The sequence below is a fragment of the Colletotrichum siamense genome (genome assembly GCF_013390195.1).
Source record: "Colletotrichum siamense strain Cg363 chromosome Unknown KSG_Cg363_contig04, whole genome shotgun sequence".
NCBI classification, from domain to species: Eukaryota; Fungi; Ascomycota; class Sordariomycetes; order Glomerellales; family Glomerellaceae; genus Colletotrichum; species Colletotrichum siamense.
The window spans coordinates 3,863,060-3,884,604 of NW_023501017.1; the positions used below are offsets into that span (position 1 = coordinate 3,863,060).

At 51.9% G+C, this 21,545-nt stretch overlaps 2 protein-coding genes across 2 annotated transcripts; one reads left to right on the forward strand and one right to left on the reverse strand.

Annotated features, from left to right (window-relative positions):
* Nucleotides 1-594: 594 nt before the first annotated feature.
* On the reverse strand, nt 595-2,766 carry CGCS363_v006929 (uncharacterized protein; the record flags this gene model as incomplete). The annotated part of the gene is made up of 3 exons (XM_036638778.1): nt 595-2,117; nt 2,344-2,646; nt 2,700-2,766. 3 exons carry the CDS (start codon nt 2,764-2,766, stop codon nt 595-597), a joined length of 1,893 nt encoding a protein of 630 aa, XP_036495598.1.
* A 16,853-nt stretch (nt 2,767-19,619) lies between these two features.
* On the forward strand, nt 19,620-21,545 carry casA-1 (Metacaspase-1; the record flags this gene model as incomplete). Its single annotated transcript, XM_036638779.1, has 7 exons — nt 19,620-19,705; nt 19,762-19,852; nt 19,908-19,968; nt 20,035-20,421; nt 20,471-20,909; nt 21,299-21,468; nt 21,520-21,545. 7 exons carry the CDS (start codon nt 19,620-19,622, stop codon nt 21,543-21,545), a joined length of 1,260 nt encoding a protein of 419 aa, XP_036495878.1.

Here is a 21,545-nt window from a genome sequence, read left to right on the forward strand (position 1 = left end):
CCGGGCGTCCGGGAGCCCGGTCTCGTCTCCGGTTACGTACAAGTCACAGCCTTTGCAGCGGCCCATCATGTTGTAACCCGGCTCGTTCACGCACAACGCATACCACAGCGCATCAAGAACAAATAGGAACCAATTAGTGTCGACTTGGTTTCACCCTTTGTGAAATTGCTCTGACATAACTATTACCTTTAACAGGTTCGCTGCATCAATCTGCGCCGCCTATGAGGGGTTTCCAAGGGCAGGCGAGAGGCAGCTTCTCTCATGAAGACTGAATGATCGTAACAAGGAAAAGAGAGCAACAGGCACAGCATAACTGAACGTATGTGTCCGCCTCATCGTAACACCAAAACACCATGCCGGACCCGAACCTGGATCCATCCTTTTTCGGTATCTTCACATCCATCCTTTCATCAGGAACGCAGCGAACGACCAAGATGACCTCATTGCACCTGAGTCGTCGCCCCGTTCCACCATTGCGTATCGCATAACGAAAACCGTTTTCTCCCTTGAACCAGCTCCTTCATTCTTTGTACATGAATTGTGTTTCATGATGGTATATGACATATATCTCAGTGAAATGTTTTGTGGAAGCTTCTACAGAGCCTTGCCCACGCTTTGTTGACTTCCTTGGCTGGTCTGGCTCGGCCTGCGTCCCGGTTTGCGCTGCTCTCCCGGCCGGTAACCGGCCACGGGGCTCTCGGCTTCGTACCGATATGCCGCGGGCCCGCCCGAAGGTCCGACGTCTGGACCCGGATCGCTCCACCCGTCCATGCTCACCCCGCTGCTGTACTTGGAACTGAAGCTGTCGGACCGAGTGTGCGCTGACCCAGGTACACGCGGCGGCCCACCGCCAGCCTGGCTGTAGTTACTGCTAGCTGGCGTTGAGCGGTTGCCAAGCAACTCAGGCCGCTCCAAATCGAAAGGGTCAGAACGGAACTTGTTGCGTCTTGTTGAAAAGCTCTCGACGCTCTGCATTGAATCTCGGTACATTGAGTCCAGCCGGGGAGAGAACGTGGAACCACTCGGTGGTCGCGTCGTGTTGCCGCCAACCGACGTACCCCTGGATCGTCGGACATCTGCGACATAAGTCGTTGGTGGCTTGACAGCCGCCGCTGGTGCCGAGATGGCATTGGAATCCGAAAAGGGGTTATTCGAAGACGGATTCGCCACGGCTAGAGGCGCGGGCTTCGCAGAGTCGTGTGGTAGCGCGTTGATATCGGAAAAGGGGTTGGCCGAGGCATTGTCGAAGTTAAGCCCCAAACCACCTAGGAAGTGATCGCCCGACCCAGCGCTACCCTTGCCTCGGCTGAGCCGCCTGCGCTGGGCCTCTCGTTCGACTTCTCTCTCATCCATCCCCAATAATGTTAAGAAGTCAGGCTGTCCGCCCGTGGCAGCCTTACGCTCCTTGATGTCGCAGGACGCGGCGAACGGATCCTTCTCAGCATTCTTGTCGCCCCGAAGGCGCCAGTTGAATTTCATGTCCGCTCTTAATCGTTCCCACCAGTCCTTCATCCGGTCCTTGGTTGTGACAACGTCGCGGGGACCTCCATGATTCGACATGGACGAGCTGTTCCGGCTGTGTTGAGAGATGTTCATGAACTGTGAGCGGCCGCCGGTAGAGCTACTGTCACGATTGCGTGACACCAGGCCTCCCACTTGACCACGGAACCGATTGAAATTGTAGCCAAGGGCAGCTTTTAGTTTGGCTGTACGCGGCGTCGGTCCAAGGGATCCACGGTCAATAACAAACTTTTCGCCAGTCCTGAAGCTGGGATCCGTCGACAAAGGCGTGAGCAGCGTGCTCCGACGCTTCCTGAGCCATCGTTTCCTCCAGAACCATAGAAGGAAGCCAAGCAGGCCTATGACAGCCGCAGCACCCACTACGCTCGAAGCAATCACCACAGGTGTAGCCACGCCACCGGATCTGTTGCTGCCCTGCGAAGAAGGCTGACTACTCGCGGGAGCGTTGTTGCCGTTCCCGGCCCCGGCCCCAGCCTCGCCCGCGGCAGTGCCAGGGTTGAGAACCGTAGGGGCAGCCGGCGCAGGGGTGCTTGAGCTTGCGGGTGGAGGGCTGACGTCGCTCAGCGCTGGCGGCGTCTGAGCTGGTTGCGTGGGGACTGCGTTGGCATCAGTCTGGCTGGTTCCTGGAGCGATTGGAGGTATGATGGCAGGAACGGAGGAGGATGAGGAAACAGGAGGCAGTTGAGCAGGGAGAGGCACACTTTGGGGGGGTATGCTAGGAATCTGCTGGAATGTAGGAATGGTCGCCGGTGGTTCCGCATCAACAAGTGGCGGCGTAGAAGAAGAGGAGGGTATGATGATGGGCAACGGAGGGTTAGAGACCACGGGAGCAGGCGGCGCTTGTGTCTGCTGTATTGGTGGTGGTGGTGGAGAAGAGGAAGTCGTCACTGGCGGTGGAGGGGGTGGTGCAGGAGGGGGTGGTAATGAGGAGCTCGTCGTACTCGCTGAACTGGTAGTCAATACTAGCGGCGGCGGCGGTGGTGATGTTGTTACCGCGGGCGGTGGCGGCGGCGGAGGAGGAGGAGGAGGAGCCACAGAGGGTGCGCTTGTTTGCGGCGGAGGCGGTGGAGGGGTCGACCGTGTCGTCGATGAAGTTGTCGATGTCGAGTGCGACGTACTCGTCGATTGTCGATTCTGGTTGCCCGATCTCGTCTTCGCCCCTTTCGGCACAGCCGTACACCTCTTTCCATTGAACGTCGTGATGAAGGCCCCCTCCGGGAGGTTTGATCGGTTTGGACTCGACATTGTCGTAGCGCGTTGCGATTCCAGTCGCAGAGAACCGTGGGGTTGAGAATCGAACAGTAGCCCCCAGCGAGGGAACGAAACAATGAAAAGACAAGAACTAGCAGAAGCCTAGCCGGCCATCTAGGTCGATCGGTAAAAGCTCATGAGGAACCTGGGTGAGAAGAAAACGCGGCCACGAGCCGATGGAGACGAGTCGGCGGAGTTGCTGTCTGGCCGAAGGTTATGAGCAAGAAGCGTACATTCAAAAGGCGAGACTTTGTCGTCGATGATGAGAAGTGGATAGTATACAGAGGGCGAAGTGGAATAGCCAGCGGGTCAGGCCGGGCAACTGTGGAATAGAGCAAGTCGACGCCAGCGGCGGTATCGTGAGAAGAATCAAAAGGGCAGGTAGGTCGAAAGTGGCGGGATGAGGAGGAAAAGGTAAAAAGATTGGGGTGAAGGAAGTGTAAGAGGAACGAAGGAGGGTCAGGCAGGGTAAGGCATGGGGAGGCAGGGTATGGCACGGTAAGGGAAAAAAGGGCGTGGTGTGGTTTGGTTTGGAGTGGACTGCATCGGTAAGGTAGGGTCTGAGTCTTGACTGAGGCTCGCGGGATGTCTCTCCGATCGTGCGGGACAGGGACGGGGACCACACACACTTCTTTCTGGGCCTCTCACAAACAGACACCTCTATGCTACATGCAGGCAGGCACTTGCGTGTTACATGGAACAGCATGGGCCACATCCATGATCGGGGGTGAGGATGGATGAGTGCAGTTCGAGAGAGAGAGGAGAGAGAGAGAAAGAGAGAGAGGCAGAGGGGAAGGACGAGCATTGGACGGTAGGCGCCGAGCGACAGCGTTACTTCGCGTACCTCTCCTTACTTTAATCGAGGACGACCGAGGTGACAGACCCCAGACCCGGTCACAGACAGGCAGACAAGAACAGAGGCAGCGCCGAGGACGGCATGCAAGTTATTGGGACCGGGGCAGCGGCAGCGTGGTGCAGCGCAATAGCAGCATCTGCAAGGCCATTACGGATACTTGGTGAGGTATTCTGGTGCTTCTGCAAGTGTTTTGCGCAAGGTGTCTCGACTGAATGCCGTAGTGCCGCGCCGTCAGGCCCGTAGTACAGACCAAAGGCATCGTGCCTAGGCAAGGTAAGTGACTGACTGACTGACTGACTACCAAGTCGTCGACTCGTAGCATGCGGATGCGGATGCAGTTGCAGATGCACATGCAGATGCAGATGCAGCATTAGCCAGCACCAGCGACAGAAAGGCACGGGCATTGATGGTGTCTGTCGCAACCAGGAAGGATTGAGCAATGTTTGATGGATCTCTGGTGCAGCGCGGATTGGCTGGGTCCCAGGCCGGCCGTGTCTGAGGAGGTTGCTTTGGGAAGAGAAGACGAGCGACAAGGCGCGAGAGCGCATCAAGAAAGCATGGAAGAGGTCTAGATGGAGAGGGGCCCCCCCAGAACAAGGGGGTGTGGTCTGGCCGTTGACTGGCAGATGCAAGGCAGGCAGTTGAGCCTCTTGCCCAGCCAAAGCGCCCAAAGACGGCGACTACCCCTGGTCTGTAACACACCTGAAGCATCTGTACCCGCCCCCAAAGCAGGAAGTCGCGTTCCAGACTGGGGACCCCCCGCCGTTACTCCGCTCTACTAACTGGCTGATTGGGACTGAGAGTCTTCGCCATCTGTGACAGTCTAACCATCTTGGAGTTGAACCCCCTGCAGTAAGGTAGCACAACGCCTCACGCTGCCCGGCCCGGGGCCCTCTAGGTATGCACGCAGTAGGCAGTAGGCACTAATGTCACTGTGAGGAAACGACGACATACCCTTCACCTTCATTTTGGACATGAAAAGAAACCGTTTGAACATGGATGATATCCATGGGATACCTACGGTATTGGCTTCACTGCAAATTTTAAGAAGAAGGAGGACACACTTGAAGACATGCCGCGAGGTTGCATTCTTCCGCCCCTCCCCTCCTCCTCCTCCTCCTCCTCCTCCTCCTCCACCATCCACTTCAACTTCGACTTCGTTGGTGTCTGCCGTATCCATCGCTTGCACCATGGTATATTTCTCCGGCCATGTCCGAACAGCACCCCGGAAAGCGCATCTTGGCCGCGGTCGCAGTGCTGGCCCCTTCGCTCCCAGATCCACCTCGACAAGCGTCACACTCTCTGGAAATAGCATCACCTCACCCAGTCTGCGCTTTCTCGCCTCTTTCTCTCAAACAAGGGCGGGCCGTACGGATACCTGCAGTGCTCCGTCGCCCATCCGCTCCCTCGCTTGTAGATCCGGAGAAGGCCTGCTGCTGCTTTCTCCTACACACCTATTTGCAACTCGCTCCCATTTCGGTCGTATGACACAATTGCCCACACTCTTTCCGCGAGGCGGCACCTATCAAACAGGAAACATCACGCAATTAACCCGCTCCTTGAAGCACCGCCGAGTCGGTCGCGGCGGGCCCCATTTACTGCGTGTCCATCGCCAATGCGCTTTGAGTGAAATGCGGATTCACATTTGCCTCGCCATATGCCATCCTGCTTTCGGTCAACGCCCGCCGAACCTGCTTCACCTGATATTCTGAGGATGAACGCCAGAACAGGAAGATCGATGGTGAGGAGTGGTTCTCTTCTCTCGGCATTTGCGCGAGTTCGGCTATCCCCTTTCAAACTTTCGACGGTTGTGCCCTCCCTCCATCGCTTGGCATGTCATCCATCGTAGTGGTTGCCCAGGACGCGCCAAATCATCTTGACGGCTTGTGATGGGTGTAGAATTGAGATGGTCGGTCCACTGGCAACCGGCTTCTACACAGTGAGACCATCCTCCACACACAGGATAATTCGCTTCCCATTCACGCACAAGACAGTGTCTCTACACCAAGCAATATTCCCGTGAGCCCATATGGAGGCATGCCCGCGGTTGTTTAAAAGCTCCCCCCCCCCCCCCCCCCCCCCCCCCAACCCAACCCAACCTTCCCTACTCTACACCACTGCGTCAAACACCTAGGGGTGGCCACGTCGATCAACTGACATGCATCCGACCTCTGCACGGGTGACCCTTGAGTACGTGCCCCGACATCCCCACGGCCTCGCGACCTATCATTCGCTTAGCTTTTTCCTTCACAGATGCATCCGCCGTGCGTTAGGGGACAAGCAACGGGATCGCAGCCTGGTCCTGTCTGGTTGGCGCGTCTCAAATATCGACACGAAAATGCACAACTTTCTAAACATGCTCAGTGCACAGCCCGAATCCCATCAGCACCACCAAGTCGCGCGCCCAATGGTTTTACATTCATCTCTTCGTCATCACGTCAGGCTCTATAGACGGTAGGCTTGCGAGAAGACAACTGTGCCTACGGTGTCGCCGATCAATTCGGATGTCGTCCCCTGCTTATGCTGGCCGCAAAAGACTTGTATCAACAAGTACGGGCACCAGCTTGATGAGGGATACATGCAAAACTGACCTGATTACGAGGGATACTCCGTAGGCCGGCTCATACTCTAGCCGAGCAATCACACTGCAAAACAATAGTGGTGCACAATGTCAAGCCCGCTTATGTTTGTGCTATTTACCATGCCAGATCCGCGGATCATCAAACGATGGAGACAACCATAACCTGCGGTATGAAACCTGGCGAACAAACATTCTAGGGCATCGGGAAATACATGACCGAACCGTTGCATTTCAGATTGTTTGTAAGGGCCGAACGACATACGACCGACGATGACAATGTTGAGCAACATTGCGCAGTTTGACGGCGCACTGGCTTCGTGGTGGAATGGCCGCGATTGGCTCTGGTGAAGGTGTGGCCAGCAAGATGTCTCTGAGACAACCGTCAGGATCGTTGGCGGACGGCACGCAGGATAGAAAGGACGAACTTGGCTATGGGGTAGAAAGTCAATCAAGACCAGCAGTCAATGAAGAGAACACGAGAACTGGAACATTCATCTTGGCTGCAGAAAACCGAAACGTCATACGCGTACTTGAACAGTGCTCCGCGTCTGTGTGCAGGAGTGCTCGAGGGTAGAAGATGAGTCGCAGATAGGGCCGTGGCAAGGGCTCAGTAAGGTTAGCATTGCATAGCTAAAGGGTCCCGTCAGCCGAGGACACTAGACATGACTTTGTGTGCATTCATGCTAATGCCACCCCGGCCTGATGTGCCTAGTCTGGAAGAAGGAGGAGCAAAAACAAGACGGGACGTGAGTTTGTTTGCTCTGGACAATTCAGTCTAGACCGGGGCCCTGCCGTGTTTTGTTTTTACAGCCGTGAAGCCATATAATCAATTTCCGGCACCACAGACACATATAGTTGTGTGGTAGAACCCTCGGGGGCTTGTGCACCACCCTTTCGCAGCGACCATCAATCAGAGGCAATCGGAGTGGGGGAAGCACTGAGAGGAGAGGAGAAAGACATCGGCAAGGTTCAAGGGACCAATCAAGCGCTGGTTTTCCCGTCCTGTGAGTCGGTATGTTTGGCACATAGTCTGTTGAACGAGTGCCAAGTGGGCGCTCCGCCCTGGACACTAGGACTAGCACCGTTCCGAAACACCAGAGCTCTACCGGACATTTGGGACGGGACTCGGTAGCTGGGAGGGGCGCCGAAAGTCCCCGCGCGCTCCGGGTTGGCAGCACAGTTGAATTTCTTTGACGGCGGCGGCTAGGATCAGCCATGCAACGGGGCCGCCGGCTTCCAGTACCGAAGCGTGGGCCCACGTGGGTTTGTCCGGCCGGTGATTATCTAAGCAACTAGGTCCGACCATTGGTTCTCACCAGCCACACACCTCAGCCTCAAGTAGGCCTTTGTTTTGTTAGCTGTACCATGTACGGATAGGGATAGGGAAAGGGATAGGTATTGTGACAGGACAGCAGCAGCGGGCAGGGACTTGTCCCTCCCGTCCCGTCGCGCCATTCGCTCGTGAGGAAATCACCGGCGTCCAAGGGTATCGCAACCCCTGAAAAGAACCAACAAACAACGGGCAATGGACCTGTTGGAACTCTCGCCCGGGGAGGAGAGAGCCACAGAGGTGCAGCAACGCTGCATCACACGGTGGGCCCTTGACGGAAAGAGTCCAACAGCAGCCCGACAGCGGTGATTAGCACCACAAACACGACGTTGGCAGCGAACAGCACCGGTCGCCAAGCGCTCGCTTCTGCGTCCTGTTCTGCAGCCTCCTCACGTCGTCCACCTCTGCTTGCCTACCTGAGTTTAGACAAAGACAAGAGAGTATCCGTACCTACCTCACCTACCTAGGTAGGGCCATACATACATCCAATACCTTACGACAGGGTCCGCAGACATACATAGTAGCGTAGTGCGCAGCACAGAGCGCAACCCAACCCAACACGACGGCTAGTCGTACCAACTGCAGACTTCCGTCCCGGACTGAACTGCTGGGCTTCCTCCGGCCCATCTCGTCTCCCACGTTATCCGTACCCGACTGTACTGGATTAATTCTCATTTTCTCATTTTCTCTTTACTCATCTTTAGTTCCCCTTTTCACCCTGGCCGAAGCCGACATCAGTCTTCAACAACACAGTTGATTGGCCTGAGACGAGACTCAACACACAAACCGAACGTGAAGCGAAGCGAACAGTCCATCTCTCATCTCACCCATCGAGCACAATCTCAACCCCGCTCGAGCTTGCTTTCTCCTCCCTCTCTCTCCCTCTCCCTCTCTCTCTCACACACACACACACACTCCGCTGCCAGCGCCGACCACACTGTCTCTGCCTGGGGAGCCGTGCATCTTTTCCCCAAACTACTCTATCTGCGCCCGCCGTTCGTTATCCTCACACGGGACAACTATTCTGAGACGTTCGCGACGTCATGTTTGGCACGTATCCCGCTTTGGGTGAGTCGACCTATTCAATTTGTCTAGCAACTGTACCTACGTTTTATATCATTGTCAAGCGACACCTCCAGCCGCCACACCTGACCGTCATCGACTGCGCACCTGGCCATCCTCACCTCACTTGATCTTGCCCGCTCCGCTCCCGCTCCCGCTCCCGCTCCCGCTTCCATCATCTTCTTTTCGTCTCTTCTCCGATGGTCCTTTCAACATTGCAAAGCCTCGTGGCCTACACCCCTAATCGACCTACTACCACCCTACCTCTTTGACCCCCTTTAGTTTGATCCCTACCTTCGTGGTGCCTTCGATCACTCTACCAGTGCTTCACCTCTTCAACCTTAAGCCAAGCTGGCAGACTTGTTGCTCTGGGTTGCCTATCACCACACCGGAATCTTGTGCCTTCCGTGCCTGATCTGCTTCGATTGCTTGGCTCTGCCTCCCTGGCGGCCCGTCCGCGGAGCCACTTGGTCCGGCCGGCTGCATCCAGCTCCTGTCCACAGTCCCGGGAACCCATTCCTCCACCCTATCTGGTCCATTGACCAATCACACGATCATCCTCCTCACCTACCTTGCGCACTGGTTAAAGCTTCCGTCATGTTCCTACTCCAGAATCTCTTGTCTTAACAAGGCTTATTAGCAAACCTGCCAACCGCTGTCAAGGTTGATCCGAAAGACATCCCGCCTCCAACCCCGTTGAATTTGCCCACCAGCCGGCCTCAGCTACACGCTCCTTCGGCACCCTCGGGAAAGACGAAGCCATTGACCTCCGTCTTGCAAAATGTCTACCGCCCGGGAGATGTCACTTCCGCCATTTTTGATGCCCTTGGCATAAATCTCATCCCGGACGCCACTCCCGCAGATCTCATCCCAGACCCCGCGTGTCTTGCTGATTTTGAGGCTTGGGATAAGCTAACCCCGGATGAGGCACGTGAGAAGAACGCAGAGACGCGCAAAGTCTTGAACAACGGCGTTCAGTCTCCCGGCTGTCAGACTTACCTTGACCGCAAGCGCGAGCTATCCCATGACAACGAGGTTGCTTTTCGAACCGTGAGGCGTATTCCTGCACCCAAGGGCCAGCAGCAAGCTCGCCTGGGCAACTCGTACGAGTTCTTTAGGTGCCTCGAAGCCTTTACGACGTACTGGGATGACACGTCTAAGCCTTTAAAGACCCCCGAGGAGACGGGCGCAAACAATGTTGTCGACGCAGACAAGACGCAGCGGGACAATCCACAAACCCCCGAATTGCCCCGCGTTATCCGCACTTCAGCTGGCTCGTCGATGCCAGGAGAGTATCGCCAAAGTCTCATCACAGCCTTTCTCAAGCTCGTTGCCTATGATTTCGGTTGCAACGTCTCGGCTCCCCGGACCGAACCCCGTCTGCATATCACGGCCGCTTTGCCGGCGTCCGACAAACGCCAGGCTGAGTCCCTGCCGGCGCCCAGAGTGTCCTACTTCGCATCCGGTTGCACTTTCATCTTCCGCACTCCGCGGACGCGTGATGCCGCCCGTCAAGGCATCATTGAGGGGCCACTCGCAGCCGTCTCTGCCCGCGCGACCACGTCTTTTGAGAACGACAACGACCAGACCATCGACTTAGCCCGCGAGCTTGTTGCCGCGCTGGTCACCGCTCAGCACCGTGCTCGTGAAGGCAAGACGGAGAAGCGGTTTGGCGAAGGCCAATGGTGGACGTCAAAATCTCGTTGGGGCGGTGGTGAAGGCGGCCCCATCGGTCGTGAGGTCGAGCGGGACGCCATCCAGGGAGATAAGGACAATGTCAACTCGGAATCCGGCCAGCCTCCCGCATCCAAGCGTCCGCGCAAGAACATGTCGATTTACGATAACTACCGCATGGTCAGGCCACCGTCGGCTAGCTGGGATAAGAAAACGCGCTACGAAGCCATTGGCAAGGTCCAGGGCACTGGCTACGATGATATCTTCGTCATCAGCTCTCTGTTCCACCACGTCAGCTTCTTGCGAGTTCGCGTCCCCGAGCGGCTGCTCGAGATCCTCGAGGGCGCTGACGAGAACGATGTGCACCGCAGCTGGGGCCAGGTTGAAGTGCACCGCACCCCTTGGTTCGACTTTTTCGTGCTCGAGGAACGTCTCAATGCCATGCGGCTTGTCTGGTCTCTGATGAACTGGCTAATGAGAAAGCCAGAGGATAACGCTGAGGAAGATGTCAAGATGGTCGATGCATAAGCACTTTAGTATCATTATGTGCAGGCAGCGTTTGGGCAGAGGCTTCTTTTGTCGGGCGGTGTAGACGCCATACACAGCCGTCATCCACTAGATGAGTTGTAACGGAAAACATGAATGGTCGCGTTTATGATCCTCGTGACCTTTCATTGGTGTGCCATAAACTAGGTATCAAAGGCGGCTATGATGCCTCCAATATTTGAGCATGTATATGAAGCGGTTGTTGGTGCGAAAAGAGGAAAGAGGACTAAGGCTAAGGCTGGACCACAGAGCCGACAGTCACCGGTTGTCATGAAGGGTCAACCCAGTGTATATTTTGGTCATATCAGACGTTAAGGTCAGATTTCGCAATGTATAGGTCCGCCCTTCGATATCGACCTCGTTCACTCGTGGTCCTTGTTGAAACGTGTCTCTAGCATCGTCGGATCTCGTCAAGAACGCCGCCAACAAACCATTGGCTTGGCTCACCTCGCCTTGATAAAGTCCATGCAGCCACTGAAAAAAAGTGGACGCTCATGAGCATACTTTGCGAGAGCCAGCTTCGGTGTGTACGGCGTGTGTGTTGCGCGTGTGTGTATGTACGTTCGTACAAGGATGCGAGAAGCGTGTTGCAACCATCACAAGTAGAGTTTGAGTTTCTGTTTTGGCCAAGGGTTCCCTCGAGATACAATCGAGTTACGCGTAGAATAACTTGTTTGGACCAGGTTCCAGCACGTATTGTGAAGTATGTAATACTTCGTCGTGACCGGAAAACGCACACATCGATCGCCATCCATTTGGACTTTCCAAGCTTCGGCCAAAGCCCGTCTAGGCGCGCATATTGATCTACGATGCATCTGCAACCTGCGAGATAGCGATGCGGTCCGCAGGTCGTTCACTTGGTAGTTCAAGGAGAATTACTGCTGCGCGTTAGTTGCGTCGATGGTCACGGAGTGCGACAAAGTGCGACAAAGCCCGATAATGCACTTGTGTCCAGGCCACTCCGCAAGAAGCCGAATGTCGGTTCTGGTAAGACAAAAATGTTCCCGGGCTATATTGAACGGGTTCGAGAACTTTCAGAATGTCTGATCCAACGCCATGGAATTGGCGTTGATCGACAATGATGATTCGAGCTGGCCGACATTATTCCTTCTGCATGATCAAAAAATGTGTAATATACGTGCGAGTTCCAGGGCTGCAATGAGTTGCTGTTGTGGAATCGGTGCGTGGCTCTCATGAACACCACGTCGTTCAGAAGATGCTGTGCACCATGCGATGAAGCTGGCTGAAGGCACACAATGCCTCGCAGTGGCTGGGAGGCTGAGATCGTTTCGGCAGAGCCTCTCACCCTGGAAGTGATACCGAACTTCAGAGCAACTGGGCAAGACAGCCGTAGATGGAAATTGGCCGACGCTTGCCAAGCCTTCCCCGAACATGTCTCGTTACTCGATGTCTAAGAGCTGACGTCGACACCTCGAAGACAACGCTCGACGGCGGGCAGGCTTGAGGAGCGGAAAGAGAGGTGTTCCAAGCCACCTCTGCGAGAGTGCGACAAGCGACACTGGCTCGCAGGCGGACGAAAAGCGGGAGGATGCAAGGTTCCCGAGTAGGCGGGCGAGGGTCTAGGTGGCTTGACGATACGACGCGCGACCCGTCATAGGCTGGCACAACAGCTCGCAAGTAGCTGTTCGATCATGTCGTTGGATGCCACAGAATGTGTGACGGTGACAGCCCAATGCCACGAGGCTTGGAGGCGCCAGGGCAGCATTCTCTGGACGTAGGGCGATGCGGGTTGGAGACACGATGGTTTGATTGCACAACCACGTTAGCTCGCACGGCCAGAGTCCCGGGAGGCTGGTAATGCTTTGGGTCAAGACGCCGAGCAGGTTCAACGGACATTGGCGGCGGTCTGGCGTGTGTTGTGGACTGCATCCCTTTAAGCCCGAGAAGGTGTAAATTAGCGCCCTTTTTTGAAGTGGGGACCTACCTACCGATCTTACCTAATTAGGCTTTAAAATAACAACATAAATGATTATAATATCCTCACTATTTATAAATAAGTATAATATATTAACTAGTAGTAATGATATTATGATTTTAGTTTGTCTATAAGTAGAATTAACTGAATTTTATATATGTAGATATACTAAGAACTTCTAATAAAACTTTAGCTTAAGAGACTAATAACTTAAGTATTTAACGCCTAAAAATAGCCTTACTACTTAAAAAAAAGCGCTAATTTTAAGCTTTTCTAACTCTACTACTTTAACTATAACTTTACTAACTTACTATATATACTATTTACTTTCTTATAGCTTTTTTTTCTACTTTTACTTATTATATAATAAGTAATATAGATAAATCTATACTTAGTAATACTAATAAAATAGCAGGTATAATTTAAGCTTATATCTATTAATAAGATCTACTTCTTTTTTAGGATATTACTATATATATATATTAACCCCCTCTTTAATATTAGTACTTATTAGTTAATAAGCTACTTTAACTCTTATTACTTATTTACTTAGTAGATTATAAAAGACTACTTTGAAGTACTTTTTTAATATTTTTATTACTAAGATCCTAATAACTTTAACTCCTCTTTTTTAAAGATATATATATATATATATATATATTAAGCTTTAGGACGCTTATATCTAATAAGTTTTATAGTTCCTCTTTAAACCTTTATTAATAGTTATTATAGATAAAAGTATAGTTAGATATATAGGCTACTTTAGTAATATAACTATAGTTAAGTCTAAATTTATCCCTACTAGCTATAAAATTTAGGGGATTTCTAACTAAGGTTTCCTAACTTTATAGCTTTAATATACTTATACTTAAAGCTTATAAAGCTTCTTCTAATTAAAGTAAATAGCCCTTAATAATACTTAAAATATAGTATGTAAGCTAGTTACTTACTTACTACTATATAGCTATAGATCTTACTACTTTATACTTAATAACTTATTTATAAGCTTTTAACTACTATATACCTTATAAAGCAATCTCTATATAGCTATTATAATTTATAAGTACTTACTATTAGAACTTTAATATCTATAAACTACTTATTAATACTAAAAAAGCTAAAGAGATTACTAACTACTTACTATAAAGTACTCTTTATATTACTATTATAGAAAACTCTCTTATTAACTAGTTTAGCTAAAAAGACCTCTCTTATACTCTTTTTATATTAATATACTTTAGTAGTAATAAACTCTATATACTTTACTATTATTACCTTCCTAAGTAGTTAGCTATATACTCTAAAATAGCTTAAATATTATTTAAAGTAGTAATAAGTTAAGTAACTTTATAGCTAAATTCTCAGCTAACCTAAGTTTTATAAGATATTTAGTTAACTTAATAAATAATCCTAAATAAGTATAAGAAATAGACTATTAAATATTATACTAAAAGAGACCTTCTATACTCTCTATTTATAATACTCTATAATAAAAAGAAAGGTAAAGTTAATATAAATAACTAACTATATAAACTTTATATATAAAGCTACTATAGCTATTATAATAGCTACTAAGCCTTAATCTATAGCTTTAAGATTAATATTATTATAAGTAATATTTTTATCTACTAATAAGATCACTTTACTATAGAGCGTTAAGTAAAATCTAAAACTAAAAATAAGTAGATTAAAATACTATATAAGTCTCTATTTATATCCTATAGCTTTACTTCTTATATATATAAGAAAGCTTTAAAAGTCTAATATATAAGTAGTATTATTACTAAAGCTATTAATGTTAGCAGTCTGGTTAACCTGTATAAGTAGGTATCGCAGTTCACTCTATACTTTTTTTCATAGTACTGAAACCTAATAGTAGCACTTTAACCTATACCTGATCTCAATAAAGCAAATAAACAAATCTTAGTATAACTGGTCGTTGACGCTCGGCTTAACTTATCCCCGGCTGTACAGAAGAGGGTAGGCGAGCAGGTGGCGGAGCGGCAAAACGTACTAGCGAGAGCGTCGTTCGCGACGCTATCGTTCGCGAGCGCGTTGTTCGCGACGCTCTCGTTCGCGAGAACGTCGTTCGCGACGTCGCGAAGGCGTCGTCCGTAACGCGGAACGCTGACAGCACTTGCAGCTAATACGGCTGGAGCCTGGCGATGGCTTGAACCTACACTCGAGGGCGCAAACTCAATGGTGTAACTCGTAGCTAAAAGGGTTCTCGTAGCTATAGCATAAGAACTCAACCGCTGCTTCGAACGAGGCCTCGAGCCTGTTCCTCACATCCTCCTATACGCGCGACGACCACGATGTCCTTCCCCCTTATTATACCTGCGCGTAGGCTGAGCAAGGCTGCGCTGGACGACTTGATCTGCGAGACTAGAGTTAACAAAATCAAGGGCTCTAGGTATAGCGACCTTCCCTATGCCGACAAGAAGACTGCTTGAGACGGCTGACGAGGATGATATAATGGAGTTATATAGCCTTGAGGTCGATATGGAGATGGTTGAGGTTACTGATGGCAATTCCGGCGCGTGTGACTACCTCACGGACTTCCTTAAGATGGCTAAGGCGGCCTGAGGGCTTCTCGGTAAGTCGGGAAGGGCGAATCTAATGGCGAGAGTATGGCTGACGGCAGCAGGGTTCTTCCTACGTTGAGACTGCGCGGCAGGGCGGAAGACGTTGTCTGAACGGCGCGACGGCACGGAGGCCTCGGGGCCCCCGCGCCTGGCGGAGCTCACGGCGCAGACGTCCGAACGGCGGAGGAGACTTTGACGGAAGACGGGCGCGGATCGAATATGGCGTGAAGGGCGGGTGCGGCTCGGAGGAGCCTTGAGAGATGGAGGAGACTGACGGAGATGGAGGCGGCTGGAGGAAGACGGTTGACTTGGCTCGTTGTAATGGTCGAAGTCGGAGGGGCGTGGAGGCGAAGAAGATGTCTAAGTCTGAACTACCTACAGTCACGTGATCCGAAGGTCGTTAGCAGAGGGCGAGGGGACCAGTCTAGCTTTCGCAGTCAATACCAGTCAAATTCCACAATACAAGGCCAGCGGCCCCTAAAGCTATTAATATATACTTAAAAACGTATAATTTAATAAAGAGGCTTAAGTAATAATATTATACTATATATATTAGTAAAATAATACTTTAAGGCTCTTTAGCGCTAATTAATCTAAATATTTAATAGTAAGTTAAATAGTTAACTTTTAGCTACTAATAGTATAATATATCGCTCTATAAAGAGGGTAACTATTAAGCTAAGTAGCACTCTATAGCTTATTAATACAGCTAAAAATGCTAAAAACGAGGTCTTTTCAATTTATATGATAAATCTGTTAATTATATAACTACTTATTATGAAGGAATACAGTGCTCTAATTAGCCTAATTGCTTCTGATCGTCGCTGCAAGAAAAAAGACGCTAATTTACACCTTCTCGGGCTTAAAGGGATGGTCTCTAGCTCTTCTCGTAAACCGAGAACTTCATATCCAATCAAATGAATATTCAGACTATGACGACAACGGCGGCCCGAGCTGCTCCAGCTGTTCGGAGGCAAAATCGCGTGTCCTGTCTCCGCGTTGCCTTGCCAGAGGTCTTCAAGCCGAGAACTAACCCTTAACGTCTCGCGTGCAATCAAGCAACATTCATTCTTCGCGAGCGGCTTGCTCCTCATTGCTTTGCAGATGCTGGACACCGTCGTCGCGGCCAAGGCCAGCGTAGAAACATGCATGGGCGGTCCACCTGAGATCTGTATGCGTTGTCTCGGACGGGATAATTGGAACCTTGAGCGCCGGTGGATAGCATGGCGTACCGCAGCATCTTGGACCCCAACGACCCCAGCGACGAAGCAGAGGAGTCCCCTGGGCTGGGCCAGGGGTTGATGGAAAGGGATTGGCAATTGCAGCCATTAGCCAGATGCCTCCCGCCCCCAAGCAGTCAGGTACGCCACAATGATCGGCAATCCCGTGGCCATACCGCTTCGGGATCGGGGAAAAAAGACTGCGTACCTCAAGCCTATCGACCACAGCATCGGATCTCTTGCAGCGCCTAGCGCAGAGGCTGTAGGGCCGACGGGAAGAAATAAAAATAAAAATAAACGGTCCTAACGACATGAACGTGGGTGGCCTGTGGCATTTCGATAGATTGATTGCCTTGACAGTTTGGAGGGGGGCCTAATGGTTTGATCGAGACAGCAATAAGACCAAGTGATGTATCCGTACGCATGCAACGCTGGCAGCTCGGCGCATGGTTTCTAGACTACGGACTCTCCGCGAAGAAGTTGGCGACGCGATGTTTTTCTGTGGATTGCTGACAAGGATTTGATGTCTAGTTTGGTGGGCCAGCAAGGCTGGTGACCAAGGCATGTTTGTCATGGCAGGAAGCAATGCGGCCGTCGACTGACACCTGGGTAGTAGGCGTCCAGCTTGAAGGTGCCCTCAGCAGGCCGAATGTTCAGGCCGTCAAGGGCAGAGATGATGGAAGAAGCGCGGGTTGACAGCGGCTAATTTCTCATGAGGCGGCCCCGTCTTTACTCGAAGTGGTTGTGGTTGTTCATCAGCCACGATTGATGGGCGCAGACTCTTCCGCATCTGCTTTGAATTCTCAGCTGGACCGGGGAAAGGGTTCAGCAGCCCCAGGTGGAGAACCGGGGCCAAGACTTGGGCTCAGGCTACCTTAAGGTACCTTCCTTACCTTAGGAAACTGGGCTCGAGACACAAGCGCGCCTGAGCAGATAACAAATGAGACTGGACGGGACGGTTTGTTGTAGCAGGCGATGGAACAACTTCAAGGGTCTCAAGATGCGGGAGGGAAAGGCGGCGTCCCGGTGGGCTGGGATATGAATTCCATTCGGGCTCGGTGGAACCTTACGCCACGCCGCGCCATGCCATGTCATGCTGTACCATATCATACATATATCATACCGCAGACGCAGGCGTGGCGGCCCAGCAGAAGACGGGATGCGGCACTCACTGGAGCAGAGGTCGTGGGTTTGTCGCAACGGTTGCACGACCAACAACGCAGCGCGGTGCAGCAGGTGGCAGCTTTGATTTTGGTTTGCGGACCGGCCTAAAGAGGGCTAGCGCCTGTGGAACCCGCCTTTCTCTCGGCTCTCGCCGGGATGGGAAAAGGTCTTGGTACGGCCAATGCGCATCCGTACGGATAGTCGACGTGTCGACTTGGGTGTGCCTTACCACTTACTGCCGGTCTCTACCTCACGGATCATGACCTGTACTATGCAGTACGTACAACCTTTTTCTTCTCTTTTGGAGAAAAGTCGACTGCGACCTCAAGGTACCTTACGTTAGGCATCGTCGTGCCCGCGAGAGTGCGGTGCAACACTGAATGGAAGTTGAGGAAACAACAAGCAGGTACACCTACCTACCTTACCTTACATAATAGGTGCTTAGGTACTCGGACCCACCTCCGCTAGCAGACGCTCTTGGGCTTTGAGCCGTTCCTTCCGTCCAAATCCAATCGTGACTGCCTTGACAGCTTCGTCGGTAGGCACATGCCGTCCGCTTCCTCGGCGCCTGCGACAATTGCCCCAGCATTACGTAGACTTGTTAGTGGTTCGTCATTGTGTACCTACCGGTGCCAGTTTTCATCCCACCTTGCTTGCCATCTACCTTACCTTACCTAAGGTACCATACCCTACGGTACCTTACGGTCTACCTATGCCATAAGGTACCTATTCGTGCAGACATGAGGTGAAGATCCGTGGGCAGCCATCTGCTTGGTGTTGCCTTGGGTCCCCCACCTTGCTGCCCTGGCCTGGCCTATCTTCGGTCGTCGTACACTTTGTTTCCCGCGCGTCAGCGCCCCCCGCCAAACAATTAATACAACCTTACCTAGGTAGCTCGAATACCATCCATCCATGGATACCTACCGCGCCAGCTTTGGAAAAAGACCCCTCCTCTTCCTCCACCACCAGCACCACCTCACCGGCACGCCAGCGTCTGTGCCTGTACTTGCTTGTGCTTGTGCCTGTGCCTGTGTCTGTGTCTGCTTCTTCTGCCCGTGCCTGTGCCTTCGGCGGCTTGCCTTGACCTCTCGACGTCGGGTCTCTCTACTTCCTTCCGACCTCCATCACGTCGGGTTGCACATTCCTCACATTCCTCCTCACTCTACATTCCACATTCTTTCACACATCATCACTGTCCACCAAACCGAATCCTGTCCTGCGCCCTCGCTAACCTCCTCGTCCGCGTCTTTTCTTCCACACACCACTGTGCAAGCTAATACTCTGCGTGCGTCGTCTTCTCTGTTGCCATTCGATAATCCCCCAGCTCGTCTCCCTCCCCGCCTCAGCTGCTGGAATACCACCAGTCTTTGCATCAACAGGCGCCTACCTCGACCGAATACGTCCTCCATCCCGATCCGTCCCTCTCGCAAGCCGACTCCCTCAACCGCCAGCCGAAGCAAACCCAGCTAGCAATACCGCCTACCATCCAATCCACCCTTGCTGCATGACCCATCTCCCGCTTTAAGGTAGGCTTGTCAGCTAGTGCCCTTGCTGGCGCTATCAGAGAATACTCCCGTCGCCATAGCTCGAACCGTTTTCGCGCTCACCAACCGCTGACATTGGTTCCGTTGTCACTCGACTAGTCCCGAGACCCAAGCACGCGCATCTGCCTCCCGCACGACCTACCTTGTCCTCCTCCAACTTCCTCGCTCCCCCCCTCGCCGTCTCTCGATCGAAATCGTCGCACTTTCTATAAGATACTTCAATTCCCCGGTCCGGTTTGCTCTGTGCAGATCCTCGTCCAGAACACTTCGTCGAGCTTTCGTTCTTTAGACGCCTACCGGGCGGGCCGTCCGATCCAAACCTACCTAATCCAAGGACCATATCTCCAGGATGTCTGGGTATCCGGGTCACTACGGAGGATATCAAGGTGGTCCACCTCCTCAACAGCAATATGCGCCTCCGGGCGGTTACTACCCGTATGGCTCAAGAAATCTCCCTGCACACGCGTCCACGCTGACATCTTGTCGCAAAGCCCGCCCCAACAAGGCTACAATGGATACCCTCCCCAAGGGTCGGCGTACGGCTACCAACAGCCTTCTCCTCAACCATACGGATATAACCAAGTACGATTTAAAACTCTTCTCAGTCTCCTGCTTCCTCAACTGATATGCCGCTCAGCCTCCTCCTCCTCAGCAATATGGCGGCTACCCGCCTCAGCCCAATTACAACAATCGCCCTGGTAAGTCACGCAGAGCTCTGAAAGAGCTTTCGTCTCGTTACGAGCCGATGTGCTCATTTTCCACAGGGATGCCGACAGTGAACTCGAATGCGTACATGCATGGGAATCACAATGCTCCGCCGCCGCCGCCGAGTCAACCACAGGGATTCGGTCATGGTGCTCCTAATGGCTACAATTTCCAATATTCCAATTGCACTGGTCGGAGAAAGGCCCTTCTGATTGGTATCAATTATTTTGGTCAACGTGGCCAGCTGCGTGGATGCATCAATGACGTGAAGAACATGTCAGCTTATCTTGTGGAACGATTCGGATACAAGCGAGAGGACATGGTCCTCCTGACAGACGATCAGCAGAACCCTATGAGCCAGCCGACGAAACAAAACCTGCTCAGAGCTATGCACTGGCTGGTGAAGGACGCGAGGCCGAATGACTCTCTTTTCTTCCACTATTCAGGTATGCGGGGATACGGCACGAATGCTGTCTAAAATACTGACGCGCACAGGCCACGGCGGTCAAACCAAAGATCTCGACGGTGATGAGGACGACGGGTATGATGAGGTCATTTACCCCGTGGACTTCCGCCAGACCGGTCACATCACGGACGATGAGATGCACAGGATCATGGTGCAGCCGCTACAAGCTGGTGTGAGGCTCACAGCTATTTTCGATTCGTGTCACTCCGGTACTGCCCTCGACTTGCCGTACATTTACTCAACCCAGGGTATCCTCAAGGAGCCCAACTTGGCCAAGGAAGCCGGCCAAGGACTTCTTGGTGTTATTTCATCATACAGCCAAGGCGACCTTGGTGGCGTTGCAAGCAACATTATGGGCTTTTTCAAGAAGGCCACCACCGGAGAGGATGCCCACAATCGCGCAATGGCTACGAAGACATCTCCAGCAGATGTCGTCATGTTCTCGGGAAGCAAAGACGACCAGACCTCGTATGGCCCCCTTTTCTATTTCATCTTATGATACCCTTGCTTTTCTTTTTCTTTCTGTAATCTGAGCCACCTCGTCATCATAATCTTGCTGGGGTTGGCTCCTATGTTTGAATTCATGTTTCTCCGGGCGAGAAGGCAACAAGCGAATTATACAAAGCGAGGAACTTGAGGTGGCTGTTTGTCCATATGTATGGGACCAGTGTAGCAGGCCAGCGATATCACCCACGCTCTAGAGCAAGGCGCAACCGTATTTGCGGTGCAGCATTGTATCTAGGGCGACGAGTCAGTTGGGTCGTTTCCTGTACCTTAAGCCGCAAGTGTGGCAGGGAACCAATCTTGTCTCTTTTCCCTGTGCACCTGCAGGACGCGATCACTAATCTGTAACCTAGGGCCGATGCAACGATTGCTGCTCAAGCCACTGGCGCCATGTCTTGGGCCTTCATCACAGCTCTCAAGAAGAATCCCCAACAGAGCTACGTACAGCTTCTCAATAGCATTCGCGACGAACTTGCCACTCGCTACACGCAAAAGCCGCAGCTGTCTTGCAGTCACCCTCTGAGTATGCAATATCACGCACGTATGAAACACCCATGCTAACGCGGCACGAAAGACACCAATCTTCTGTTCGTCATGTAA